The following is a 22,327-nucleotide window of genomic DNA, read 5'->3' as shown; positions in this document are numbered from 1 at the left end:
TGACATAAATAGAGTGGAAAAACCTTATTTCTCAAAAGTAAGATTTGACTCACTAATTCCCTTTTTAGTTATTTTCTATGTCCGGATTGCTTGAGTTTATATAAAACCCAATGCACCTTCTCAGAACTCATGTTTCTATTAGTCTTAAACCATATGACATCTGGCACCTATTTAAAACAACCAAATAGTTTTCAATAATTGACATCTAAAACCAACAACTTTTCATTCAATATTAAAAATTATAATATTATATAATAATATAATTTCCAACATATGGAACAAAGAACTTAATTGGAGGAAATACAATTTGCATAAGATGCAGGTTTTTGTTCGATAGCCAAAAGAATCTCTTGACGTCTACCGTGCGATCCACATGTTGAAGGCATAAGAAGGCTCTTGCACTACAAAGGGGATTGAATTGATTTAACAGTGTAGTTGGAGCAATGATGATTTCAGTTTGTAAATAGAACACGTAACAAAGTGACTCATCAATTAGCATCTAGGTTTTCTAATTCGTGTTAGTTGTGTCAATTATTCCTGTCAATAAAAATAGTCAAGAATTCTAAATAAAAAGAAAAAGAATTAAACAAGTTTGTTGTGACAAAATCACTATTAAAATGTGTTATGCTATTCATTTTAACAGGTTCTATCAATTGCATGTTCATATAAAAAAAAACCCTCCAGTTTGGGTGTAATTTCAACCTTATACCACATATTTAAACCAATGCAATCTCATACATTTAATTATTATTTAATTTCAATATCGTACAACTGTTCGAAAAATATGTTAAGTTAGCCATGAAATGATGGTAATAGTGGATTCCACATTTGTATTGACGAAACTGCCAATTTGTGCCACGTGGAGGATGGTAAAAACCAACAACAGCAGAGGACGGTAATTCTCTTCAAATTGAAAACCCAAATCTCCTTCTAGGTCTTCAATATTCCAACATCTCGTCTTCAGATTCCATGTGAAAATTGCTTAAAATAAAACAAAACGATATCACATGCCATAATAAGATAAATAACGGGGGAATTTTTTTCCTTGGATGATACATCCTTCTCTTTTTGTTTTAAAATACTTTTCTTATACATTTAATTGTTTATTGTTAGGGTATCTAATTTGTATATTTATTTACACAAAAATACTCTTACACATTATATTATATTATATATACTAAAACCCAGTTGGGTTCCGGCACTGTTCAGCAATAGTAAAAAGACGGAAATGCCCCTGATTTTTTGTTTGCTTAGCCGTTTTGCTGCAGCTTTGCACAGTTGAATATTTGTTATGCCCCTGATTACCACGCGTTGATCATCCTTTGTCTGTGTGGTTTGATACCGTCATAGCGAATGCACGACGTTTCCCTTCTAGCCCACGCATCCATCATCGATGGCCCTTTCAATTCGACTTCTTCCCAATTTCGCTTCTCTCGCCATTCTCACCTTTTGGGTATTTTGGAACCTAGGTTTTTTTCTCTCCCGCATTGCCGTTTTACTTGCTGTTTAGCGTTGCCATCTTTCTCCAGATCGGCAGGCCGATAGAACCCGGCAAGGTCAGCATGTAGTTCTATGGAAGTACCGCCTGTGATCTCAGCCATCTCAGCCATGCTTGCGCCGCCGTCAATTTCGTTGTTTTGTTCAGGTTCGCACATTCAATCTCATTATTTGCATGTTTAATTTAATATTCATGCAATTAATTGTGCTTTCAATTAGTGTGGAAGTTGATATGTTTGATTTTGTGCATGTACTTTATTTTTTCTATTTTCTGTTAGAAATTAATTTACTTTTCCTTGGAAATCGTTGAGCTCCTAGAAGTTTTTGCCTTTTTTCTTAATTTGATCGAAATCCATTTCTTACCCACATAACCTAGAGTCTCCTGATGAGTTTTTCGTCGTTCTCAGTGTGTCTGATTTAATTTTTTTTTTTTTTTTTTTTGTTTTCGATTTACAGATGGATTTTGTGTTTAAATTTTCTTTTTATAATTTTGGGGGTTTTGTTTATGTGCTCGGATGCTGTGTGTGGCTGTCTGATTTCGTTCTTTTTTTGCTTTCAGCAAATGCTGGTGTTCTTATTTTGGGGTTTTGCTGAGGGTATATAATTTGTTGAAATATTTAGTTTTTAATACATTAACAATTTTGCTGGGTCAGTTTTTGTTATCGACTGTTTTTTTTTTTTTTTTTTTTTTTTACTTTCGATCTCCTTCTATTTGAGTGGTATGCTGGTATACAATTTATTGTCCTAAATTCACAATCTTACACTTCACAAATTTCACTGCTCAACCTATACTCAGGTAATCAGTTCAAAGTTGGACTATTTTAACCCTTTCAATTTTTAGACTCTATAATGTTAAATCCAGTGTTTTATTTTGATTCTACATTCATTTTGATTTTACTTTTGACTTTCAGTCTACGTTCATTTTGATTGAGTTGTTTTAAGGATTTTGTGGGAGGACTCCCTTTGGAATTGCCGAATGCTGTTATTTGTCGGGTGGATGCCTTGGACGTAGAGTTAATTCCTACTAAAAAGGTATAGAAGCTTAGCTAGACCTTGATTATCATGTAAGGAAGTAAATAACTATGAAAGTAGCTTCACTATGGTCTGTAGTCATCTGCCACACCTTTGCATGACTCTTATATACCTTTGAAATTGAATTTGGGTTTTGATTATTTCAATTAGTTTCTCTGGTTTATATTTCAAGGTCAGCCGGTTTTGTATTTAGCATCAATCAATTGCTTTTTTCTTGGTGAGTACCTAAACGTTTACACTTTCAGTTTAACAGAAAATGATAAATTGTAGCAAACCCATAAACTTATTTCGTGACTATCACAATATTCTTTCAATATTCTACGTTTTGCTTACAATTCTGTTCTCTCTAGGATGTTTAAGTGCATTTTTGGTTTTTAAGTTTCACCGCCAAATACCGACTGTGTGATTGTGTTTTCTAACCCCTATGTTCTCAATAATGTTAATGTTTTTTGATACCGTTTTTACATCTTTCAAACACAATGTTTAATACAATTTTCAAATTCGCAGTCATTTCGAACTCGGATTCAGCCAGCCTGTGGTAAGCCTTTATTTTTCAATTGCTTTCATTTGTTTATATGTGAATCAATAACTTTTTGGCAAATAATGAATGTCGCAATTGCTGATAAATTGATTCTTTGTTTAAAAACTTGAACCGTAGATCTGTGCAAAATATCCATATATGGATCAGTGCCATGGACTCTTTTCAACCTATGGACCTCAAATCTCAGTGCGTCTTCCATCATTTCTCCAACCTCACTATATATGGAACTATTACATTTGCAATCATATTAATTCCTTGAACACAATATTTATATTTCTCTGTAACCTGCTAATTTTGGAATATATTATCGTTTCCTTACTGGTACATGAAAATGAAAATATAAAAATACAACCGGTTTAAGAAGCTAATCTCTTTTAATGTTCTTGGTTGCCTACAATAATTTTTAGTTATGTGAACTAGAAACCATGTGTGATTTAACTTGCAAAGTTTCTCTTATCACCCCTCTGGATAGTTTTGTGAACGAAAATAAGCATGTCTCTGTTTGTCTTTGAGTTTTCTCTAATTAAAAGTCGGAACAATGTCAAAACAAGTAGAAAATCCGTTTCTCTACAAAAGAGGTAGTTGTCACTGGTAATCTAGGGAAAATAATTCAGTCAAAGATGAAAATAAAATTATTAAAGTAAATAATAAACCTTATATAATTTGTTTCTAATCTTTGAATAATTATTGTTGTGTCATCCTGAGAGCACAATTGGTGCAGCTCAAATGGATCTGTACCAGAGCATCTTGCGCAGTTGTATGGTGGCTCTGCAGCTCACAACACTCTGTTCTTATTTTATTTTTGGGTTAGAGCATGCATATATTATCAGTTGCTAGATGTCATGATCAATCCCTATATTATATGTGAAATAAAAAAAGAAGGAACACTCTATAACTCTAATCAGATGTCCACTGAAAAGAAAACAAATCACATTATAGACCAATACATGTTAAAATTGTGTTGAAATAGAAAGATGAATAGAATGTTTCTGATAGAGATTACCCATGATAACAAAATGGTCAGACACTATTTAATGGTTGTCAAGGTTGGATCTTTGTCTTAGTGAATAACAGTACATCTTATATCAGGGAAAAACACTAAGATCTGATACACTATCAATTTCGTATGACAGGAGAAATAAAAGCTTTAGAACGCACTCCTTTTTTTTTTTTTTTTTTTTTTTCATGTTTCAGTTTGTTTTTCAAATCAGTTGTCGATGCTATATGCTTTTTACTAACATATGTTTTTTGTTTTTAATAGTATACGAACATAAAAAAAAGCCTCCAAACCTCCAAAGACAGTAGCAAGATCTTTGTTGATGGTAAGCTATTATTCTCTGAGATCTGTTTCTTTTTGTTTATTTCACATGTGTGGCTATTTATTGAAATTTGATTTGTCAAGAACTGGAGATGGTCTCGATTTTAAGGTTAAAATTGAATCATCCATGATTTTAAAATAATGGTATTTTTATTAAACCTATAACGATGGACGCGTAGGTTATACATGCGGATTGTCACATTATTGTAGTTCTCAATTGATTTATGGTAGGTAGTCTTAACTCTTCGTCTATGTACCAATTTTTTTTATTTTAGTGCTCAGGTAGAAATTACAGAGGAGCTTATTTGTTGGAGATTTGAAGAGTAAAACTTAGCAGCGTGGTACCGCCGAAAGTGGTAATTGCTAATCAGGTTTCCACTCTTTTTTCCACACACTTTGGTTCAAAAGCAATATCATTTGAATGATGGAACATTAAGTTAGCATCTCAAGTGAACTGTATTTGCCACTTCTCTTTTAAATGAATTTTAAGATCAGCTCTAGTCCATGTTTGTTTAACAATATTGTATCATTCATTATATAGTTTCACAAAGATCGTGCATAATTCTTACTGAACTTGGTTTGGATTTCTTTTGTTTAGGGATAGAGTGAGCGAATCATAGTTTGACCAAGTCTTGAATGATGAATTGAGCCAGATCATTGAGGTCTCTTTGTCAAGTTAAATTTTCATTCGACTTTTTATTTGTAATGCTTGGTTCTTCACTCAAACATTGCTTATGAAGTGAACGAATTTGCATAAGTTTGAATACATTTCCAATCCCGCAGCAACGCGCGGGCACCATTGGTAGTTATGGTTCTATTTTCACGTCTATTGCAATTTTTTTTTCTTTTTTCTTTTTTTTTTTGTTTCTAGAGCTTTTTTGTCCAATACAGTTTTCTGTTCAGTTATGGTTTTTACCAGTTTGTCCTCATTTTTTTTTATTTTTCAATGTTTGATTGTGAAGGAATCAAAGGGCGATTTAGAAAGCTTCACCATTTTGGAGTGCTGCTTTATATATGTAGATGATACTTCAAATTGCTTTGGTGGTTAAAGAAGGCTTTTTGTTTTGTTTTGTTTTTTTGTTTTTTTTTTTTTTTAATACAGTGGTTAAAGAAATTATCAATCATAGATTTACCATGGATTTTGTTAGTAAATCTTAATCATAAATCAAAATTTTCATTTGTTTTCTATTAAAAAGTTGAATATTCTGTTTATGTAACATGACGATTTCTTATATGCACCCGAAAACTACCATCTAATAAAGTGAAAATCAAACTTGAACATTATCCAACAATAATGAAAATAATAAAATTACATGACATCCCAACAAGTCAAATGAAAGCATATACATAAATTAACCTGATAATAATTCTCTTCACCTTAAAAATTAAGGAAAACTAATGAAAATAACTTGAAAACTTTGAATTTTAACAATAAGGACAAAATAAAGAGTAAAGGAAATAGTATCATGATTGACTTTTTAGTATAAAAATGTGGTTTTTCGTTAAAGCGAATAATACAAGGAGTTTTTCATTAAAGTTCTCTAAAAATTATAGAGAAATCGATCCCGAAAACTAACTCAATAAAAGACAAAAAAACAGTGTCAAAATTGTAGGGTTGTTTTGTTCCTTTCCAAGTTTCCGTGAGATTTTTCAGTGTGACCGATATACATGGTACGTTATGTATCACTATACAAATGGTGGGATATATGTGTTAAAAAATTAATAACTTAAAAAATAAAATTTCTCACCGCTTCTATTAAAACACATTGTGTACTATTTATATTATCGTCACAGTTAAAATTTTCCCCAAGTTTCCAACATAACCACGTGCTAAAATACGCAAAAGAAAACACCATAAATACGAACCCCACCCGATGACCAAATCATTACTTCATCATATTCCCCCGCCATTTCACTCCTCAACTACCGCCGGCAATTCCGTCTTTAACGCTCCTCCATCCCGCCACGTGTCATCCCTCCCACTGGGTCCCACCTCCCTCCGTTGCTCACCAAAGTCCAACTATAAGCACAAAGCAAACCCCTCTCTCCTCTCTCCTTCCCTCTCTTCGCCGTCGCTCACCGGCAATTTAAATTATTTATTAATTTAAATTTAGAGAAAAAAAATAATAATCTTTCGAGAATTTCCGAGAATCCGTTACGGACAAGACGTTCCAGCTGCAGATCGGCTTACAGGAGCTTTTCTCTGACTGAACGAGCATTGCTGACCGTCTGATCTTCCTCCTGATTTCCGGCGATTCGAACCCAAAAAGGTAAAGCATTACTTACGTTTCGCACCTCAATTTTCTCGTTAAGTGCTCCGAAATTCGCGGTTTCTGGAATTTGTGACGGAAATGCGAGGTTTTTCGCAGGGTGCATTGCGTGGATGCGCGTAAGTGATCAGAGACGAGAATGTCGGGCCCGCTGGATCGGTTCGCCAGGCCTTGTGAGTCCATCTCTCTGTCTCTAGTTCTTTCTCTCTCTAGATTTTTGTCGGTGCGGCTGTGTGCTTGTTGCTGTTGAATCTGGAGGGCTTTGTGTTTGGTCTTGAGGGGACTGTGGTTTTGGATGGGTTTAATTACTTGGCTGAATTTAGGGTTTCTGTTTGGTTGCTGAGAAAATTCATCAGAAATGAAACGGAAATCTGAGGAAAGTTTAAATTTTGACTTCCCCCCCTTTCATGGTTTTGTTTTTAGTAAATGGGTCGTCTTTTCTCAGGTCAAGACATCAAATTTTACCAATTTGTTGTATTATATTTGTTAATGTTTTAGAAAGTTTGAATTTTGACTTTCTTTTTCCTCTCATGCTTGTGTTTTTAGTAAATGGATCGTCTTTTCTCGGTCAAAACATAAATTTTACGAATTTGTTGTTTTATATTTGTTAATGTTTTCAAAAACCCTATTCTTATTCTTGTTCTCAAATGCGGGTTTGTGAATTCGGTTAACGCCGGCGAGTTTTTAATGTCAATCCCGTTGTTGTTGTGGTGCTGCAGGTTTTGAAGGGTTTTATGGTAGTGATGAGAGGAGGGAGAGGAAGTCTGATTTTGAGAATTCAGAGGATGAGCGGAGGACTAGAATTGGGACTCTAAAGAAGAAGGCGCTAAATGCATCTACCAAATTTAAACATTCTCTCAAGAAAAAGGGTGGTAGGAGAAAGAGTGATGGCCGAGTCAGCTCTGTTTCCATTGAAGACGTTCGTGATATTGAAGAGCTGCAGGCTGTTGATGCATTTCGACAAGCACTGATTTTGGATGAATTGCTCCCAGAAAAGCATGACGATTATCATATGATGTTGAGGTGCTCACTAGTTCACCTTGCACAACTGCATATAATCATGCATACAAATACCTCTGGAAGTTCATAATTAGATAGTATATTAATTTTTTTCGTAGAAAACTGTGCCTTCGAGTGATATACTCATTTTTTGTTAAAATTATTTGGTAAGATAATAAAATAAACTAGTAATTTCTTGAAATATGGTTGAATAGTTCCTGTGAGATGGGTAATATTGATGAATTTCTGGTAATATTGATTAATATGGTTTCTCATATTTAGACATTAACCTTTAGACGTTACCTTCAGGTTTTTGAAGGCAAGGAAGTTTGATCTTGAAAAAGCCAAGCATATGTGGGCTGATATGCTTCAATGGAGGAAGGACTATAGTGCTGACACTATCATGGAGGTAACGACGGCTGATAAAATTTGTTTGATCATGCATACTTTTCATTTCTCATTCTATCTACCATGTTGATGTTTCTATCAGGATTTTGAGTTCAAAGAGTTGAATGAAGTTCTAAAGCACTACCCTCATGGGCATCATGGTGTGGATAAGGAGGGAAGGCCCGTTTACATTGAAAGATTGGGTAAAGTAGATCCCAATAAAGTAATGCAGGTTACGACTATGGATCGGTATGTGAAATACCATGTTCAGGAGTTCGAGAAAAACTTTGCAATAAAGTTTCCAGCTTGCACCATTGCTGCAAAGAGGCACATAGATTCAAGCACTACAATTTTAGATGTCCAAGGCGTGGTATGTTACCTCTTATCTGTAATCAACCATTTCTGTATTTACTTTTCATATTAAGTACAACCATAATATCTAATTATTGTGGATTCATTTGTTTAAATTGTTTCAAAGGGCTTCAAGAATTTTACGAAGTCTGCACGAGATTTAATTACACGGTTGCAGAACATTGATAATAACAATTACCCTGAGGTATGCAATCACATTTGTTTAGAACTTTGTCTTAGCTACTTTTTATATGGATTGGAAATTCAACATTAACACCTCATTTGGACCTTTGATTTGTTCACAACTGGTGCAGACCCTGTGTCAAATGTTTATCATTAATGCTGGTCCCGGATTTAGGCTGCTGTGGAACACTGTAAAGACTTTTCTCGATCCTAGAACAACATCAAAGATTCATGTATGTAGAAATTACTTTTTTTCATGTATCAGAACTATTAAGGTTGGGGGGGTTCATTGGAAATCTGTCACGAATTTAGTCATTTACCATCCTTCTTTGATTGTATACAACATTTTAGGTTCTTGGAAACAAATATCAGAACAAATTGCTTGAGGTAATCGATGCCAGGTGAGAAGGCGGCAGCGTATCTGTCATCCGTAATGCTATATTTGTTCTATCGCAACACACATAGAAGTTCATTGTGATGTACTTGTTCCAACTATGATGTGAATCAAGATTGTTGATCATGCTGAATCATAGCTGAATGTGTGGTTGTCAATGATAGTCTGGCAATACAACATTGCAACCTCTCTGTAAATATAGACACTCAAAGACAGATATATATTATATATAATATATGTATGTATATCTATTTTTCTTAGTATTATTTTCTATAATGATTTTTATCTTTCCTATGTTAAATTTATAATTGCACTTAGCTTAATACTTACAAAGATTTCTTCCAAGTATGCAGTGAGTTGCCAGATTTTCTGGGTGGTAACTGTACCTGTGCAGATCAGGGAGGTTGCCTTCGATCTGATAAGGGGCCATGGAAAAACCCTGAGATATTGAAGGTTATTTCTTGTTCTCTAGATTTCCTTTCTGCTGCATATTCTTTTTAGTTTTACAAGATTTTGGTGCAGTTTATATTTGTTTGTTACTGAATCGAGCTTGCTTATGCTCTGTGTTACAGATGGTTCTAAATGGTGAAGCACGACGTGCAAGGCAAGTTGTTAAAGTCCTAAACAGTGAAGGGAAGGTTCTTGCTTATGCTAAGCCACAATGTCCAATGGTAAAACTTATATAGTTTTCACTGCTGCAGAATAAAAAGTGAGATTTTTGCATTAGTTTTTACATTTTATGGGGGGTTTTGTATTGAAGCAGGTAAAGGGAAGTGATACATCCACTGCTGAGTCAGGATCTGAAGCAGAAGATATTGCGCCCCCAAAAGCTTTGAAGAATTATTCACATCTTCAATTGACTCCTGTTCGCGAAGAGGTAGGTTTAACCTTTTTATATGTAACTATTGTGATGAATTGATTCATCATTGGAGCCTTAGAAGTTATATTGACCAATAGAGAAAAAGGAACTTATTTTGCACAGGTAATTGATATATCTCTTTAAGAGTTGTTGGAAGTTAGGGGAGCATTCTTGTTTGCTTTGTTTGATAGAACAATCTTCTAGACAGGATAGAAGTAGAAATTGAGCATTGACCTTTTTATGTTTAATTTGATATGGAAGTCTTACTACAGTAGGTTGGTTGATAAGTCATTTCTTCCCTCTTCTTAGCTCTTCTGCCATATCTTAAAAGTAAAAATAACTTCCTAGAGTAAATCATTGCGTAGGTTTTTCTCATGTAGCGTAATACTTGTAATACAATTTAAAGGTGAAACTCTAACATGTAGTGTGAAATTCGTCTGTGCGTAGGTTGGTTAATAAGTCATTTCTTCCCTCTTCTTAGCTCTTCTGCCATATCTTAAAAGTAAAAATAACTTGCTAGAGTAAATCATTGTGTGGGTTTTTCGCATGATAGCGTAATAATTGTAATACAATTTAAAGGTGAAACTCTAACGTTTAGTGTGAAATTCGTATGTGCGTATTTTTTTGGTAATGGCTAGTGCAGTGAACATTGACTTTGATTGTGTTGGCTTGAATTGGTTAGGAAGTTAAGGGCTATTGGATCCCCAAGAGTAATTAAGATGCGTAATATTATGTAATAAACAAGAATAGCTTGGAAAAGTTTAACTCTCTATTGATGGTTGCATTCATTTGTGGTCAATTATGTATTCTTTAATGTGCTATAATAAAATATGCAGGTTAAGGCCGTTGGCAAGGCAAACAGTGCAGGTAATTTCTCTGGTTATGATGAATATGTTCCTATGGTTGACAAAGCTGTTGATGCTAATTGGAAAAAGCAAGTGGTTCTCCAGAGAACTCATTCTTCCAAAGGTCAGCAAGTCTAACGTCGACTTTCCTGCCAAGATATAACATTTTTTAATTATCATATTGTTATAGGAACGACTTAAACTAGTCCAATATAATAAGACTTCACAGCCTCATAATAGTTGAAATTTCATTACTTTGAGTGATTTACTTTTATACCTGACGTCAGTGTATCTTGTGCCAAATTTTGGAAACAGAGGTATCATGACATTGACATGGACAAATGTTTAATCTTTACAAAATGAAAATGGACATGGATATTTGTGGAATACACCAAAAATATACATAAATCTCTATATATATTTACAGGCGTTACCTTCTTCAGGAAAGTGGGCAGTTCTTAAAATTTTTTTCATTATGTAACAGTTAGTGTCACAACAAATCAGACGTCAAGGCTATGTTTGGGTAAGGGATTTGAAGTCCCAAGGGGTTGAGGCAAAGTTTGTAAGCAATGAATTATAAAATGTTAGATAGGAGGGATTATAAATGCACCACTTGAGCATTGCAAAGCCATGTGAGAGGGATTTGCCAATGACTACTTGGAAGGTGTCATTTACAAATCCCTTTTTACGTTCCGTTGTAATGATTATGTGGTGTATTTCTAAACCCCTCCTATCTAATGCTTTGTAGTATATTTCTTCCTCCCTTGGTCTAAATCCTTTGAGACAAGACCCTTACCCAAACATAGCCCAAAAGTATTAGAAATCACTCTTCAAAATGCTGTATCTTAACTCTTGACTACCAAAAATTCGTTTTTCTGTAACCAGTAATGGAGATATTCATTTTTGTCAAAATTACCTATTAATCAGTGTGCAAGCTGAGCTACCTGCCGGAAACAATTAACTTTGTCCCTCAACAATATATTATTTATTCTTAGTTCATTGAAAGATTATAGATCTTTCAAGCTACGAAGGATAATGTTTACTCAGCATATTATTGTCTTGAACTTGGGGCGTACGACTCCTATTTTTCCTTTACCTGCTGTCAAGTCCAAATGGTATAGTATATGGTACTGAACTTAAATAGTAGCAAACAGTCGCGTTGTAATGCTAGATAACCATATTTGATTGAGCTGTTATTAACTTGTTTTTCTTTTAATTGTATTGGTACTTTACATTATATAAATTAACAGAGTCAAAATCTTTTTCATTCAGGGACACTTCCAGTACCTGACTCCCCTAAGAATCCAGAAGGAATCCAAGGTCGGATTTTGGTTGCACTTATGGCCTTCTTCCTGACTTGTCTCACTCTCTTCCGCTCAGTGGCTTCCCAAGTAACTAGGAAGCTTCCTGATGCATTGGTTAATCACAATCAAAATATTCCGGAAAGCACTTTTGATGAAGCAAACAAGGAAGAGGGTCGTCCTCCTTCACCAACAACATCAATTACTGGGACTGATCTTCTACCCTCTGTACTGAAAAAGCTGGTGGAGCTTGAGGAGAAGGTTGACATGCTCCAAGCTAAGCCATCTGAGATGCCTTATGATAAAGCGGAATTGCTGAATGCTGCTGTTTGCCGGGTAGATGCCTTGGAAGCAGAGTTAATTGCCACTAAAAAGGTATAGAAGCTTTATTTGATTCTTGGGTAAAATGGGTGCCTTCTACCTGCAATCATATTACTGCCTTCAAAAATGTTCAACTTCTGGCTTACTTTGCATTTTATTCTTTCCAGGAAAGACTGCAACTTTGTTATTCTTTGTGTTAGCTAGACCGTAATTATCAAGTAAAAAAAGTAAATAATTATAAAAGTAGCTTCACTATGGTCTATAGCCTATCTATTTATGATGGAATGGCACACCTGTGCATGATCCCGGTGGCAACAAATCTTTAAAAGAGTTAATCTAAGCAATGTGAATTATAAAAGGAAAGACATCAGACCTAAAGGATGGCTGCAATCCCAATTCCATTGGCATTGTACTCAACTTGTATTTTATTTTTCTTTAAGTGTTTTAAGTTTGCATCTCTCTCCACGACATAGTTTTAGTGATTACTTGCATGTGTTTTGCATCTCATTGTGCATGTAGGGGTATACATGTTAAGGTGCCGATGACAGCATGAGTGCTTCTTGGTTGTCACTAGGCTTAGTTTCGGTATTTCAGAATGATGCATGCATTGACTGTTTCTTATGGATCAGGCTCTGCACGAGGCTTTGATGAGGCAAGAAGAGCTTCTGGCTTATATTGACAGGCAAGAAGACGCCAAGCTCCGGGTACGTTAACCATTCAGTCCGTGTAGAGAGATGTGTATTCGTCTTTTTCGTTTCCATGGTTCTATGGTTCATGAGTTTTAAGACATTTTCTTGTTCCCTGTCATCAGAAAAAGAAGTTTTTTTGCTGGTAGAGGTGGTGGTTGCTGTTGAAGAGAGACTACCGAAGAAAGGGATTTGCTACGCTGTTTCTCAAACACGTAAGATCCCTACATGAGTGTTTGACTAGACAATACCGACCTTTGATCTCATAGACAACTATATCATCTGAAATGATGCCCATTCTGTCTACTGAGAACGATACGGAACTGACCGTCGAGTTTTATTTTCTTGAACGAAGGTTGTGTAGTTTGAATTGCTTAATCCTATACCCTTTTTTAAATGTTGAAAGAGCAACAAACCAGAGATTTGATTATAATTATGGCTTATGTGGTGCATTTTATCAACTATAAATTAGATATATAAGGCGTATGACTGAACAATTCTTACTTATCATCGGTTTTATCTAAATTTTCTCTCATTACATACTAGGCCACGCGATCGAGAGAGAGAGAGAGAGAGAGATTACCAATTAGGCCTCGACAATCTGTAAAAATCTGTACATTTTATGTCCACTCGATGGGGAGAGAGACCAAAGGACCCTGGAGGTATTTGCAAAGCTAAAGCGGTATCCATATTTACTCAAAGTATACACAAACTTTAAAAGAAAGGCACACTGCGCAATAATGTACAAAAGCTTTTTAAGTTACAGTACCAAACTAGCAAACATAGAACCGAATGCATTCCACAGCGCATCCGTGGGGGGCCTTACAATCGAACCATCGCCACCACCAACCGCTATCCCTGAACATTACCAGAGCATCGAATCCAATACCCGGAGCTATCACCACCTTACCAAGAGAAAGGGTTCTGCAATCATAGTTCAAAAAACACCTAGGTCAAAAAACTTCTCCACATCTGAAATATGTCAAATATTTACGTCAAAATGAGTGATTTTGGCACACTTATTTTAAATTTACTTAAGTGAGGAGTGCGGAAGGCCAAAAGAGGAGTGTTAGAATCTCTGGACTTTACACAAGTATAAATTAGGTCACTTACAAACTTCTTCTTTTTCTTTCTCAAGTTGGGCGATAAGCTCATCCTGTCGGACAAGGGTGTCTTCAAGTGCCTGCATAAACCAAAATAGAAACAGAATGTACATGTTCACGTTTAGTTTTCTCTTGATATAGATTTTCTTGTTTTGATTTCATTTTTCTTTTGGAAACGCCAACATCAACACCGAAAAACATGAATGTCGAGACAATTTACCTTCTTGGTTGATGACAGCTCTTGTTCCAAGGTGTTGACGCGGTTGATAGCAGCATTCAACATTTCCTCTTTGTCAGGTGGCATGACCGCTGGTTTCGAGCTAAGAGCATTTAGCTTCTCCTCCAGTTCAGCCATGCGCTTCATCATGTTCATATAGTCGGTGCTAGAGATGGCAGGCACAGGCAACGGTTGGCCTTTAACCACCACTCCGTTGTAGTAAACGGGGCTTCCATACAGGGCAGCATCAGTGAGTTTTCTAGGCATGGTTCGCGTAAATCGAACCATGGCAACAATTCCCATGATGAAGGCCATGAGTCCAGACAGTAACTGATTGGTTAGTCCACCAGGAGCCTTGGAAGTATCATGCACAGGGAAGCCTTCTGTAGGAAATTTATCATAATGAACTGACTTAGGCCAATTTGCATCGACAGTCTTGTCAACCATTGGCGCAAAGTTGTCATACTCATAGGCTTGACTGCTCTTGTCCGCGATTGAAACCTGCAAAACACAAAGCAAATGAGAACATCAACAGATCAACGCGGCATGGAACAGCACAATCTGCACTGCTTTTGAAGGGGGAAGCAAAAGATGAATAGAGATCAGTATGATAACGAAGCTCTGCTAAGCTTACCCTTTTAAGTGGACGAGAGAGTCTTCGATGCTCCACTGGAAAATGCACGTCAACCTCTGCAACGGTTTTTGATTTGAAAGAATCGTATCTCTTCATGTGGTAGTAGCATAAGAAACGTAAACAGAAATTTGGCAATTGATCATTAAAAACAAAAGAAGGCAGTTTGAAGAGAGGCCATAATTACACCAAAACTGAAAGATTTGAGTACCTTTGAGGATGCATTCTCTTCTTCAGAGATAATCTTCTCCTCAATGCTGGATAACGACTTCCTTGAGCATTTGGCCTCACCATTATGAACCATCTGGATCATCAAAACAACTTATTTTAATCTTTTGTTCATATTAGGATAGGAGATGCTACAATCAAAACGAAACAAATAGTAGTAAATCACCTTCATTGTGTCTGGATCGTTCCACGGGCCCTTATCCGAGCGCATACAACCACCCTTATCAGCACAAGTACAAGTGCCACCTAGAAACTCTGGCAGCTCGCTGTTACAGATTTTAACAAAAACACGTTATGACAGAATATGAAGCTAATACGTTATTACGTTGCCAAACAAATATGTTACAGCACAACGTGAATCAGGAATGCTTACAATATAGACTAGGAGATGCATGAAAAATTGAACCAATTCGAAGGAAATATATTTTGCCCTGGTGGAAACTTACCTGCCATCAATTATTTCAAGCAGCTTGCTCTGGTATTTGTTTCCGAGAACCTGATGGGTAATCATCAACTCGTTTAGCACCATTACCATATCAAATCGTAATTCGGAGTAGGTTACTGTAAAGGATGAATGCTTACATTGATTTTTGCCGTGGTCTTTGGATCAAGGAAAGATTTCACAGTGTTCCATAAGAGTCTAAATCCGGAACCAGCATTGATGATGAACATACGGTTGAGGGTCTATGATCAATAAAAATTTCGATCAGCGTCATAAAAGAACAAAAACTAGTTTTCTTGCTAGGCAAGCAAACCAAGAAAGCTTGTTGCACAAAAATTGAAATGAAATTTACAGGATACCTCAGGATAGCTGCCACCATCGATGTTCTGAAGGGTCTGGATGAGGTCCCTTGCAGATTTGTTGAAATTTTTAAACCCCTTCACATCAATTACATGAACTAATGATTAATTATTTTGTAACTTAAACGAAGGATAAAGAAAAATCGAAGGATCTAGCTATGTTTACTAACCACTCCTTGGACATCAAGAATAGTGGTGCTCTGATCAATGTGCTTCTTTGCTGCAATAGAACATGCTGGGAATTTACTGACAAAGGTCCTCTCAAACTCCCGAACATGGTACTTCACGTAGCGTTCCATTGTTGTCACTTGCATCAGTTTGTTACAATCGACTTGACCAAGTCTCTCAATGTAGACAGGCCGTCCATCCTTGTCAACTCCGTGATGTCCTTGGGGATAGTACTTCAAAACTTCCTCAATTTCCTTGAAATCGAAGTCCTAACAAAATAACCGAAGGCAAATTTCAGGATACAATAGTACTTGATGAAAGCGTACAGAAAGTTTGAAAAAAAACCTTACAGAATTACCTCCATGATGGTGTCAGCTCCAAATTCCTTTCTCCACTGAAGCATGTCAGTCCACATTTGCTTTGCCTTCTCAATGTCAAATTTCCTGGCCTTTAAAAATCTGTACCATCATACAAGAAGATTACATTTTAATCCTAATTGTTTATAGAAACTCGATCATCTATAACCGTTAATGCTGGCCAAAATATGGAATAAGTTACCTTAGCATCATATGATGATCATCGTGTTTTGCAGGCAGTAGTTCTTCCAAAATAAGTGCTTGGCGGAATGCGTCCACTGCCTTTAACTCCTCTGCATCAATGTTATCCTCGATTGGGACGGACATCACCTTGCTGTTTCTTCGTCCCTTCTTAGTAAAGGAATGCCTAAACTTGGTGGAGGCATTGATTGCCTTCTTCTTAAGAGTCCCAAGCCTTGTTTTCCTCTCATCCTCGGAAGTTTCTTCTTGACCTGCAGAGAATAATTGTAGACAAAGATCATGACAAAGATTGAGTTGGAATACAAACGTAGGCACAAATGTTTAATTGTTAATTATAGCTTACTAGATTTAAGGTGTCGGTCGACGGATGCAGGCATAGTGTCACACATGGTTGATATCTTGCAAGGTTGCTCTACCGCTTTGAGACAGCCAAAGAATAGGAGAGTCAAGCACTCATATATCACAACTTGCTCAAACTAGAGCCCTCGGAGGATATACCCTACACCTATAGCCTTATACACCTAAAAAAGAAAAAGAAAAATTAGAAAACCAACCATGAATTAATGTTGTTAGCATGCATTCAAGGGGTGACTTTTCTTGTTAGTCTTATTTTCCATACAAACTGATTACGTTGTCAGCTTGTGAATTTAGACCGCACATTCATGACATGATCAATGGTTTAGATTCAAAGTCTGTCAACATAAGCACCGAGAGCATTGAAATTATTCGTCAAGAAATTAGAAAAGTGACAATTACCCAAAAGAAGGGTGGCTATGGGGATTGAAAAAGTTGAGCAATCAAAAGCTAGCTAGCATTACGAATGATCAAAAAGAAAAGAGGAAAACAAGAGATTGGGTGTATAGATAATGAAGAAGAAGAAGAAGAAGAAGCATAAGCAGAAGAAGCAGAAGAATACCTTTTTGGCAACAAATAAAGGGAGGTAAGAGAGAAAGTGGTGAAGCATATATATGATCCGAGTTAATCTCTGGAACTGGACGGCCAGACAGACAGACAGGACGACATGACTTACTTCGCAAAGAAAGATTGACACCAAAAAAAGGGAGATTTTGTTTTCATTTTTTTGTTGACATGGTCGTCTCTGTGCATTGCGTTGCATTGCTTGACCAGTTTTTTGCTGTTTATGGTGGTCTGCAGCTGCGAAATGCAAGGCACTCCGTTCAATATCTTTTGTTTTCCCCGCACAAGCTAACTAACTTTTCCCCAACGGCCATCCTTCTTTTTCCACGCAAAATCCTACTATTTTTGTTTGAAAATACCCTCTCTTTTTTTTTTTTTTTGGTGAATAATGTAATAGTTGCAATGTCAAGATAATTAATTAATTTCATTTTTTTTTAATAAACGATATTATCTACATTAAAAAATTGAGGTGATGGGCTAAATCTCACAACTAGATCATAATACTAAGTGGGAATTTCTTTTATTGGTTTAAATCGAAAGAAAAAAGTCCACATGTGAGCATAGCTACATTGGCAAGAATGGATCTGCTTTTACAAAATTTTGATCAATTTAAAGTGAAACGTATAGTTTTATAGCAAAAGACTCGGGTGTAATAAAATAATAAAACTAATCACTGTATTTTATTTTGTCAATTCTCTGACATCGAATTTTTGTATTCTTCAATAGAAATGGCATAACTCCTTAGAAATTACTAGAGTCAAAATTGACACCTTGAAATTGTAAGTATCTTTGTGGAACCTTACGAAACGATATGACAACTGAAATATTGTATTTATACTCCGGTATATGTAAAAGAGTACTTGTTTTGTCTTTGACACTGTGATATTTGAATTGAAGCTACAGTTAGCAATCCATTGACAATTAACCAAGGGCGATGATGAAATATTTTTATTTATCAATATTAATTTAACTTAATATATAATCACATTATTTTAAACTACATACATAAATCATATTAATTTAAGCTACATATATTAATAAAACATGAAAACCGAAAGTGTTTGCTCTTTTGGAGGTAGTATAATTTTGTGTAATTTGCTTCTAGGGTTTATTCTATTTGTATTCATTACTTGGTTATTGAAGTATGGAAGAGAAAGTCAACCACTTTTCTTCTTTCTTGTAAGATATTGAAGTTGCAGACGGGAAAAAAAAGGAAAAAAAAGTCAAGTACATATCTCTAGTTGTCAAGTGTGGTTCTCCACTAAGTTTCCATTGATCGTGGTGGTTTGCAATTGTTTGCCAGCTGCTCAATTCATGTTGACTTGTGGCAATATTTTGGTACATAGATATAAGGTTAGATGCAGTGGGAGTTAGCCCATTGGTTAAAATAGTGCACTCGCTTTCTCGCACTTGAGTTTTTATCCTTCTTTATATATTATAGTAGTTTAAATACGCTTTTGTTTCATAAAAATAAAAATAAATAAATAAAATAAAAAACTATTGACAATATAAATATTAGATTTCGACCGCTATTGAAAAACTGATCATTTAAGCAATTAGAGTTTGAAAAGTGATCGGTTTTACTAATTTTTCAAAAAAACGTACTTATGGATTCACAAGCATCAATGGTAGAAATTTATTAATAAATTTCTAATATGCAAATTATTTAACCTGCATTTCTCTAGATATTGTAAAAATTATATGATTTTTTTATACGAAGGGTTATATATCAAATGGAAATTTCATTTTTAATCTTTAAAAAAGATGAGTTTTAAACTATAACCTTGTATAAGATTAAAATTCAATTTTAGTCCTGGTACATTTAATCATCTCAGTTATTATTTATATTTTGATGTTTTATTTATCTTTTTCTTTTTTAATGTATTAATTACATTTAAATTTAATTTTCATTTCATTCATCATAATATATTTTAGGAAAAATTACACTTAGAGTATACTTTTAATACTTAATTATAAATTGAGACTACACTTTTTAAACATTTCAAGAAAGGACATTTTTTAAACCCGTGTAAGATGACGTCATGTCTTGTTTTTCCATTAGAAAATGAGTTACGTATTATGTTAAAACGCGATCGGCAGTGATTCGAATAATACAAATTATATTTTCATTTCTCTGCTACTTTTCTTTCTCTTTGAAGTTTATCTTTTCTGATTTATCTCTTGTCATCTCCTTGATTATCTCTCGCCATAATTTCTATTCGAATCATTCAAGTTTTCTTTGAAGGTAAGTGTTTCTCTTAAGTTTATCTCTCTGAATTTTATGTGTTCCGATTTAGATTTTTTGAAAAGTTGTGTGTTTTTGAATTTATTTCGGTTTATATTTTGAAAGAGTCTTTGATTTTTCAGTTTTTTATTGGTCGCATTGAGTTTTTTGGATTGTTTTTGTTTTTTGAAGTCACGGTTTTTGTCACATCCCGGCCCGGGGCGGACCCCTTCCCGGGCTTGCTCCACCACCGTAGCACAATATTGTCCGCTTTGGGCTTACCATTCCCTCACGGTTTTGTTTTTGGGAACTCACGAGCAACTTCCCAGTGGGTCACCCATCATGGGATTGCTCAAGCCTCATTCTCGCTTAACTTCGGAGTTCTTACGGAACCCGAAGCCAGTGAGCTCCCAAAAGGCCTCGTGCTAGGTAAGGATGGGAAATACATTTAAGGATCACTCCCCTGGGCGATGTGGGATGTCACAATCCACCCCCCTTAGGGGCCCGACGTCCTCGTCGACACACACGCAGCCAGGGTTAGGCTCTGATACCAAACTGACACACCCCGATCGAGATCAGGGCATGTTGGCCGTCACGTGGAAGTGACGTAACCATGTGCAGAGTGCGGAAGCTAATAAAACAATAATAGAAAAAGTACGAATAAATAAAAACTAGCATACATAAGGTAATAGAAATAAGTGCTAGCGTAAATGAGACACAAGTTCAGAGCATAACGCCTAAAGCAGTCCAAACGAAAATGACGCGACAACAGTACACCCTAAGGTGACCCTACGCTGGTGATCGTCTGTCAGAAATGCCGGGAAAGCCCTCTGGGAAACCACCAAACCTGCTAGACAGCTAGAACCTGGAGGGGCGCAAAACAAAAGCGTGAGTGGGTAAAAACAAAGCTTTTCGAAAACCATTTAACAAATAAGTTCTAACCCCTCGCCGTAAAACCTGTATACTTCCCAGAAAGTAAACATATGTACATATATATATAAATGTATCAATCATGCTTCAGGATATGCCATGCCAAATCTCACAATAAAATGCAAGTGCTCAGGTGAAAATCATATCCATAACATATAGTCTGGCAGCCAGAGTCACCTAACGTGACCTGTACGGCTGCATCTAGAGCTTAAATCTCAATCTCAATAACTAAACCTGCCCACGAGTCGGAACCACCTAAACTGGTCTGTACGATAGGCCTGGGTGTAATACATATAAACGCTCTAGTGCTACGATCACGTGAAGGCTGTGCGAATAATCGCGGGTCACCTACGAGTCGGAACCACCTAAAGTGGTCTGTACGACAGGACTGTGCACCTAACTTGGATCCAAGCTGAGCGTGTGGTGCGGGATGTGAACAACACGTGAAGGACTGTGCCCTACTCTGGGCGGGAGCACTAACACCGGGGGTGCAGGTTATGAGCTCTCTAAGCATCTCGAATCACTACTGAATGTAAACATGAATAACACTTACCTGGCACTTACCTGTGCGTCCGCAGCACCCAATATGCATATGTATATATATACAACTAATAATGTAACTAACAATGCATAAATAACGACAATCTAATGCATGGCATATGGCAAATGACAATTCAAATCAATTTCTGGGAAAAAATATAAGTATATAGGTATATACGGAAAACCAAAAGCCCACTCACTGGTAAGTGGAAGGGTCGTAACCCCCCTGCCTCGAGTGACCACGCTCGTCCTCGGGATACGTCTCACCTATATGCGAAATAACTATAAAAACGTTAATTTTAAAGCACATAACCAAACTTTAGAAATAACTTCTCATACAATGCTCAAATGGGGTGTATGAATACACCAACGTGATCTACTCAACCTCAGGAACATCCCCATATTTTTAAAATAATTTTTCACCGCCGCACGCGCCCTCACGCGCCGGCCAAGGCACGGCCACATGCGCCGGCCACGCGCTGGCACGCTGACGGCGTCAACTGACCCCGTAGGGAATATTCCGTCAGATTTAACAGATTCTGTCAACGGCGTCAGGAATATTCCGTCGTCTTCTCCGGCGCCGGAAAATCGCGAAAACTTTAAAACGTCCCAACTCCTTCGTTTTTCAACCAAATTTCACAATATTGGTACCAAAATGAAGCTTAGAACTAGAGGAACACAATCATACCACTTTCAAGTGCTAAAAACCACGAAATCTCACCTGGAAAAACAACCTAACTCCGGCCAACTTCGAAACTAGTGATCCCGACGTCCAAAACCATCAAACGAACCACCCCGAGCCTCCTAGGGACCTCACCAAGCTACCTACAAGCTTGAAATTCCCTAAAACGTGAGAAATCACGTGTGCATGAACAGTACCTCAAATCGGACATCGTGTAATCGACGTGAAAACGAAGGTGTTCTTACCTGAAATGGGCATGGTTGGACTCCTACAAGCCTCACGAGTCTGAATATGTGCTTGGATTCCACGATCTGTGAAGGTTTGATAGGTTTATGGGTGTGTCC

The 22,327-nt window shown here is 36.3% G+C and overlaps 2 protein-coding genes and 1 long non-coding RNA gene across 6 annotated transcripts; 2 read left to right on the top strand and 1 right to left on the bottom strand.

The window, feature by feature from the left end:
- Window positions 1-1,614: 1,614 nt before the first annotated feature.
- LOC103942115 lies at window positions 1,615-5,178 on the top strand. 3 transcript variants are annotated; one of them, XR_007255282.1, is made up of 7 exons: window positions 1,615-1,645; window positions 2,409-2,529; window positions 3,037-3,067; window positions 3,188-3,256; window positions 4,332-4,392; window positions 4,664-4,759; window positions 4,987-5,178. It is a non-coding gene; the product is annotated as an uncharacterized LOC103942115 (long non-coding RNA). The 3 variants fall into 3 exon arrangements; XR_007255283.1 differs by lacking the exon at window positions 1,615-1,645 and adding an exon at window positions 1,655-2,293; XR_007255281.1 differs by lacking the exon at window positions 1,615-1,645 and having other exon boundaries at window positions 2,329-2,529.
- A 1,174-nt stretch (window positions 5,179-6,352) lies between these two features.
- LOC103944668 (phosphatidylinositol/phosphatidylcholine transfer protein SFH8) lies at window positions 6,353-13,491 on the top strand. Of its 2 annotated transcripts, none has more exons than XM_048576111.1 (15): window positions 6,353-6,658; window positions 6,758-6,831; window positions 7,378-7,681; window positions 7,967-8,066; window positions 8,148-8,414; window positions 8,523-8,600; window positions 8,710-8,811; window positions 8,930-8,979; window positions 9,326-9,425; window positions 9,545-9,643; window positions 9,733-9,849; window positions 10,668-10,800; window positions 11,949-12,352; window positions 12,928-13,002; window positions 13,110-13,491. In XM_048576111.1, the coding sequence occupies exons 2-15, from the start codon at window positions 6,798-6,800 to the stop codon at window positions 13,131-13,133; spliced, it is 1,887 nt and encodes a 628-aa protein (XP_048432068.1). In that variant the 5' UTR covers window positions 6,353-6,658; window positions 6,758-6,797; the 3' UTR covers window positions 13,134-13,491. The 2 variants fall into 2 exon arrangements, with proteins under 2 accessions (XP_048432068.1, XP_048432069.1); XM_048576112.1 differs by having other exon boundaries at window positions 6,355-6,658; window positions 9,736-9,849.
- A 253-nt stretch (window positions 13,492-13,744) lies between these two features.
- On the bottom strand, window positions 13,745-17,317 carry LOC103944669 (phosphatidylinositol/phosphatidylcholine transfer protein SFH3-like). Its single transcript, XM_048576122.1, has 13 exons — window positions 17,033-17,317; window positions 16,691-16,940; window positions 16,491-16,590; window positions 16,135-16,401; window positions 15,965-16,042; window positions 15,746-15,847; window positions 15,610-15,659; window positions 15,330-15,429; window positions 15,147-15,239; window positions 14,939-15,028; window positions 14,308-14,805; window positions 14,098-14,167; window positions 13,745-13,842 (listed from the first exon to the last, which is right to left on the bottom strand). Exons 1-13 carry the CDS (start codon window positions 17,076-17,078, stop codon window positions 13,745-13,747), a joined length of 1,842 nt encoding a protein of 613 aa, XP_048432079.1. The 5' UTR covers window positions 17,079-17,317.
- Window positions 17,318-22,327: the final 5,010 nt, after the last annotated feature.

Source organism: the organism of the source record quoted next, unplaced genomic scaffold, assembly GCF_019419815.1.
Source record: "Pyrus x bretschneideri cultivar Hongxiangsu unplaced genomic scaffold, Pyrus_bretschneideri_v1 Contig85, whole genome shotgun sequence".
NCBI lineage: Eukaryota > Viridiplantae > Streptophyta > Magnoliopsida > Rosales > Rosaceae > Pyrus > Pyrus x bretschneideri.
This window is presented reverse-complemented; position numbering and strand designations above follow the sequence as displayed.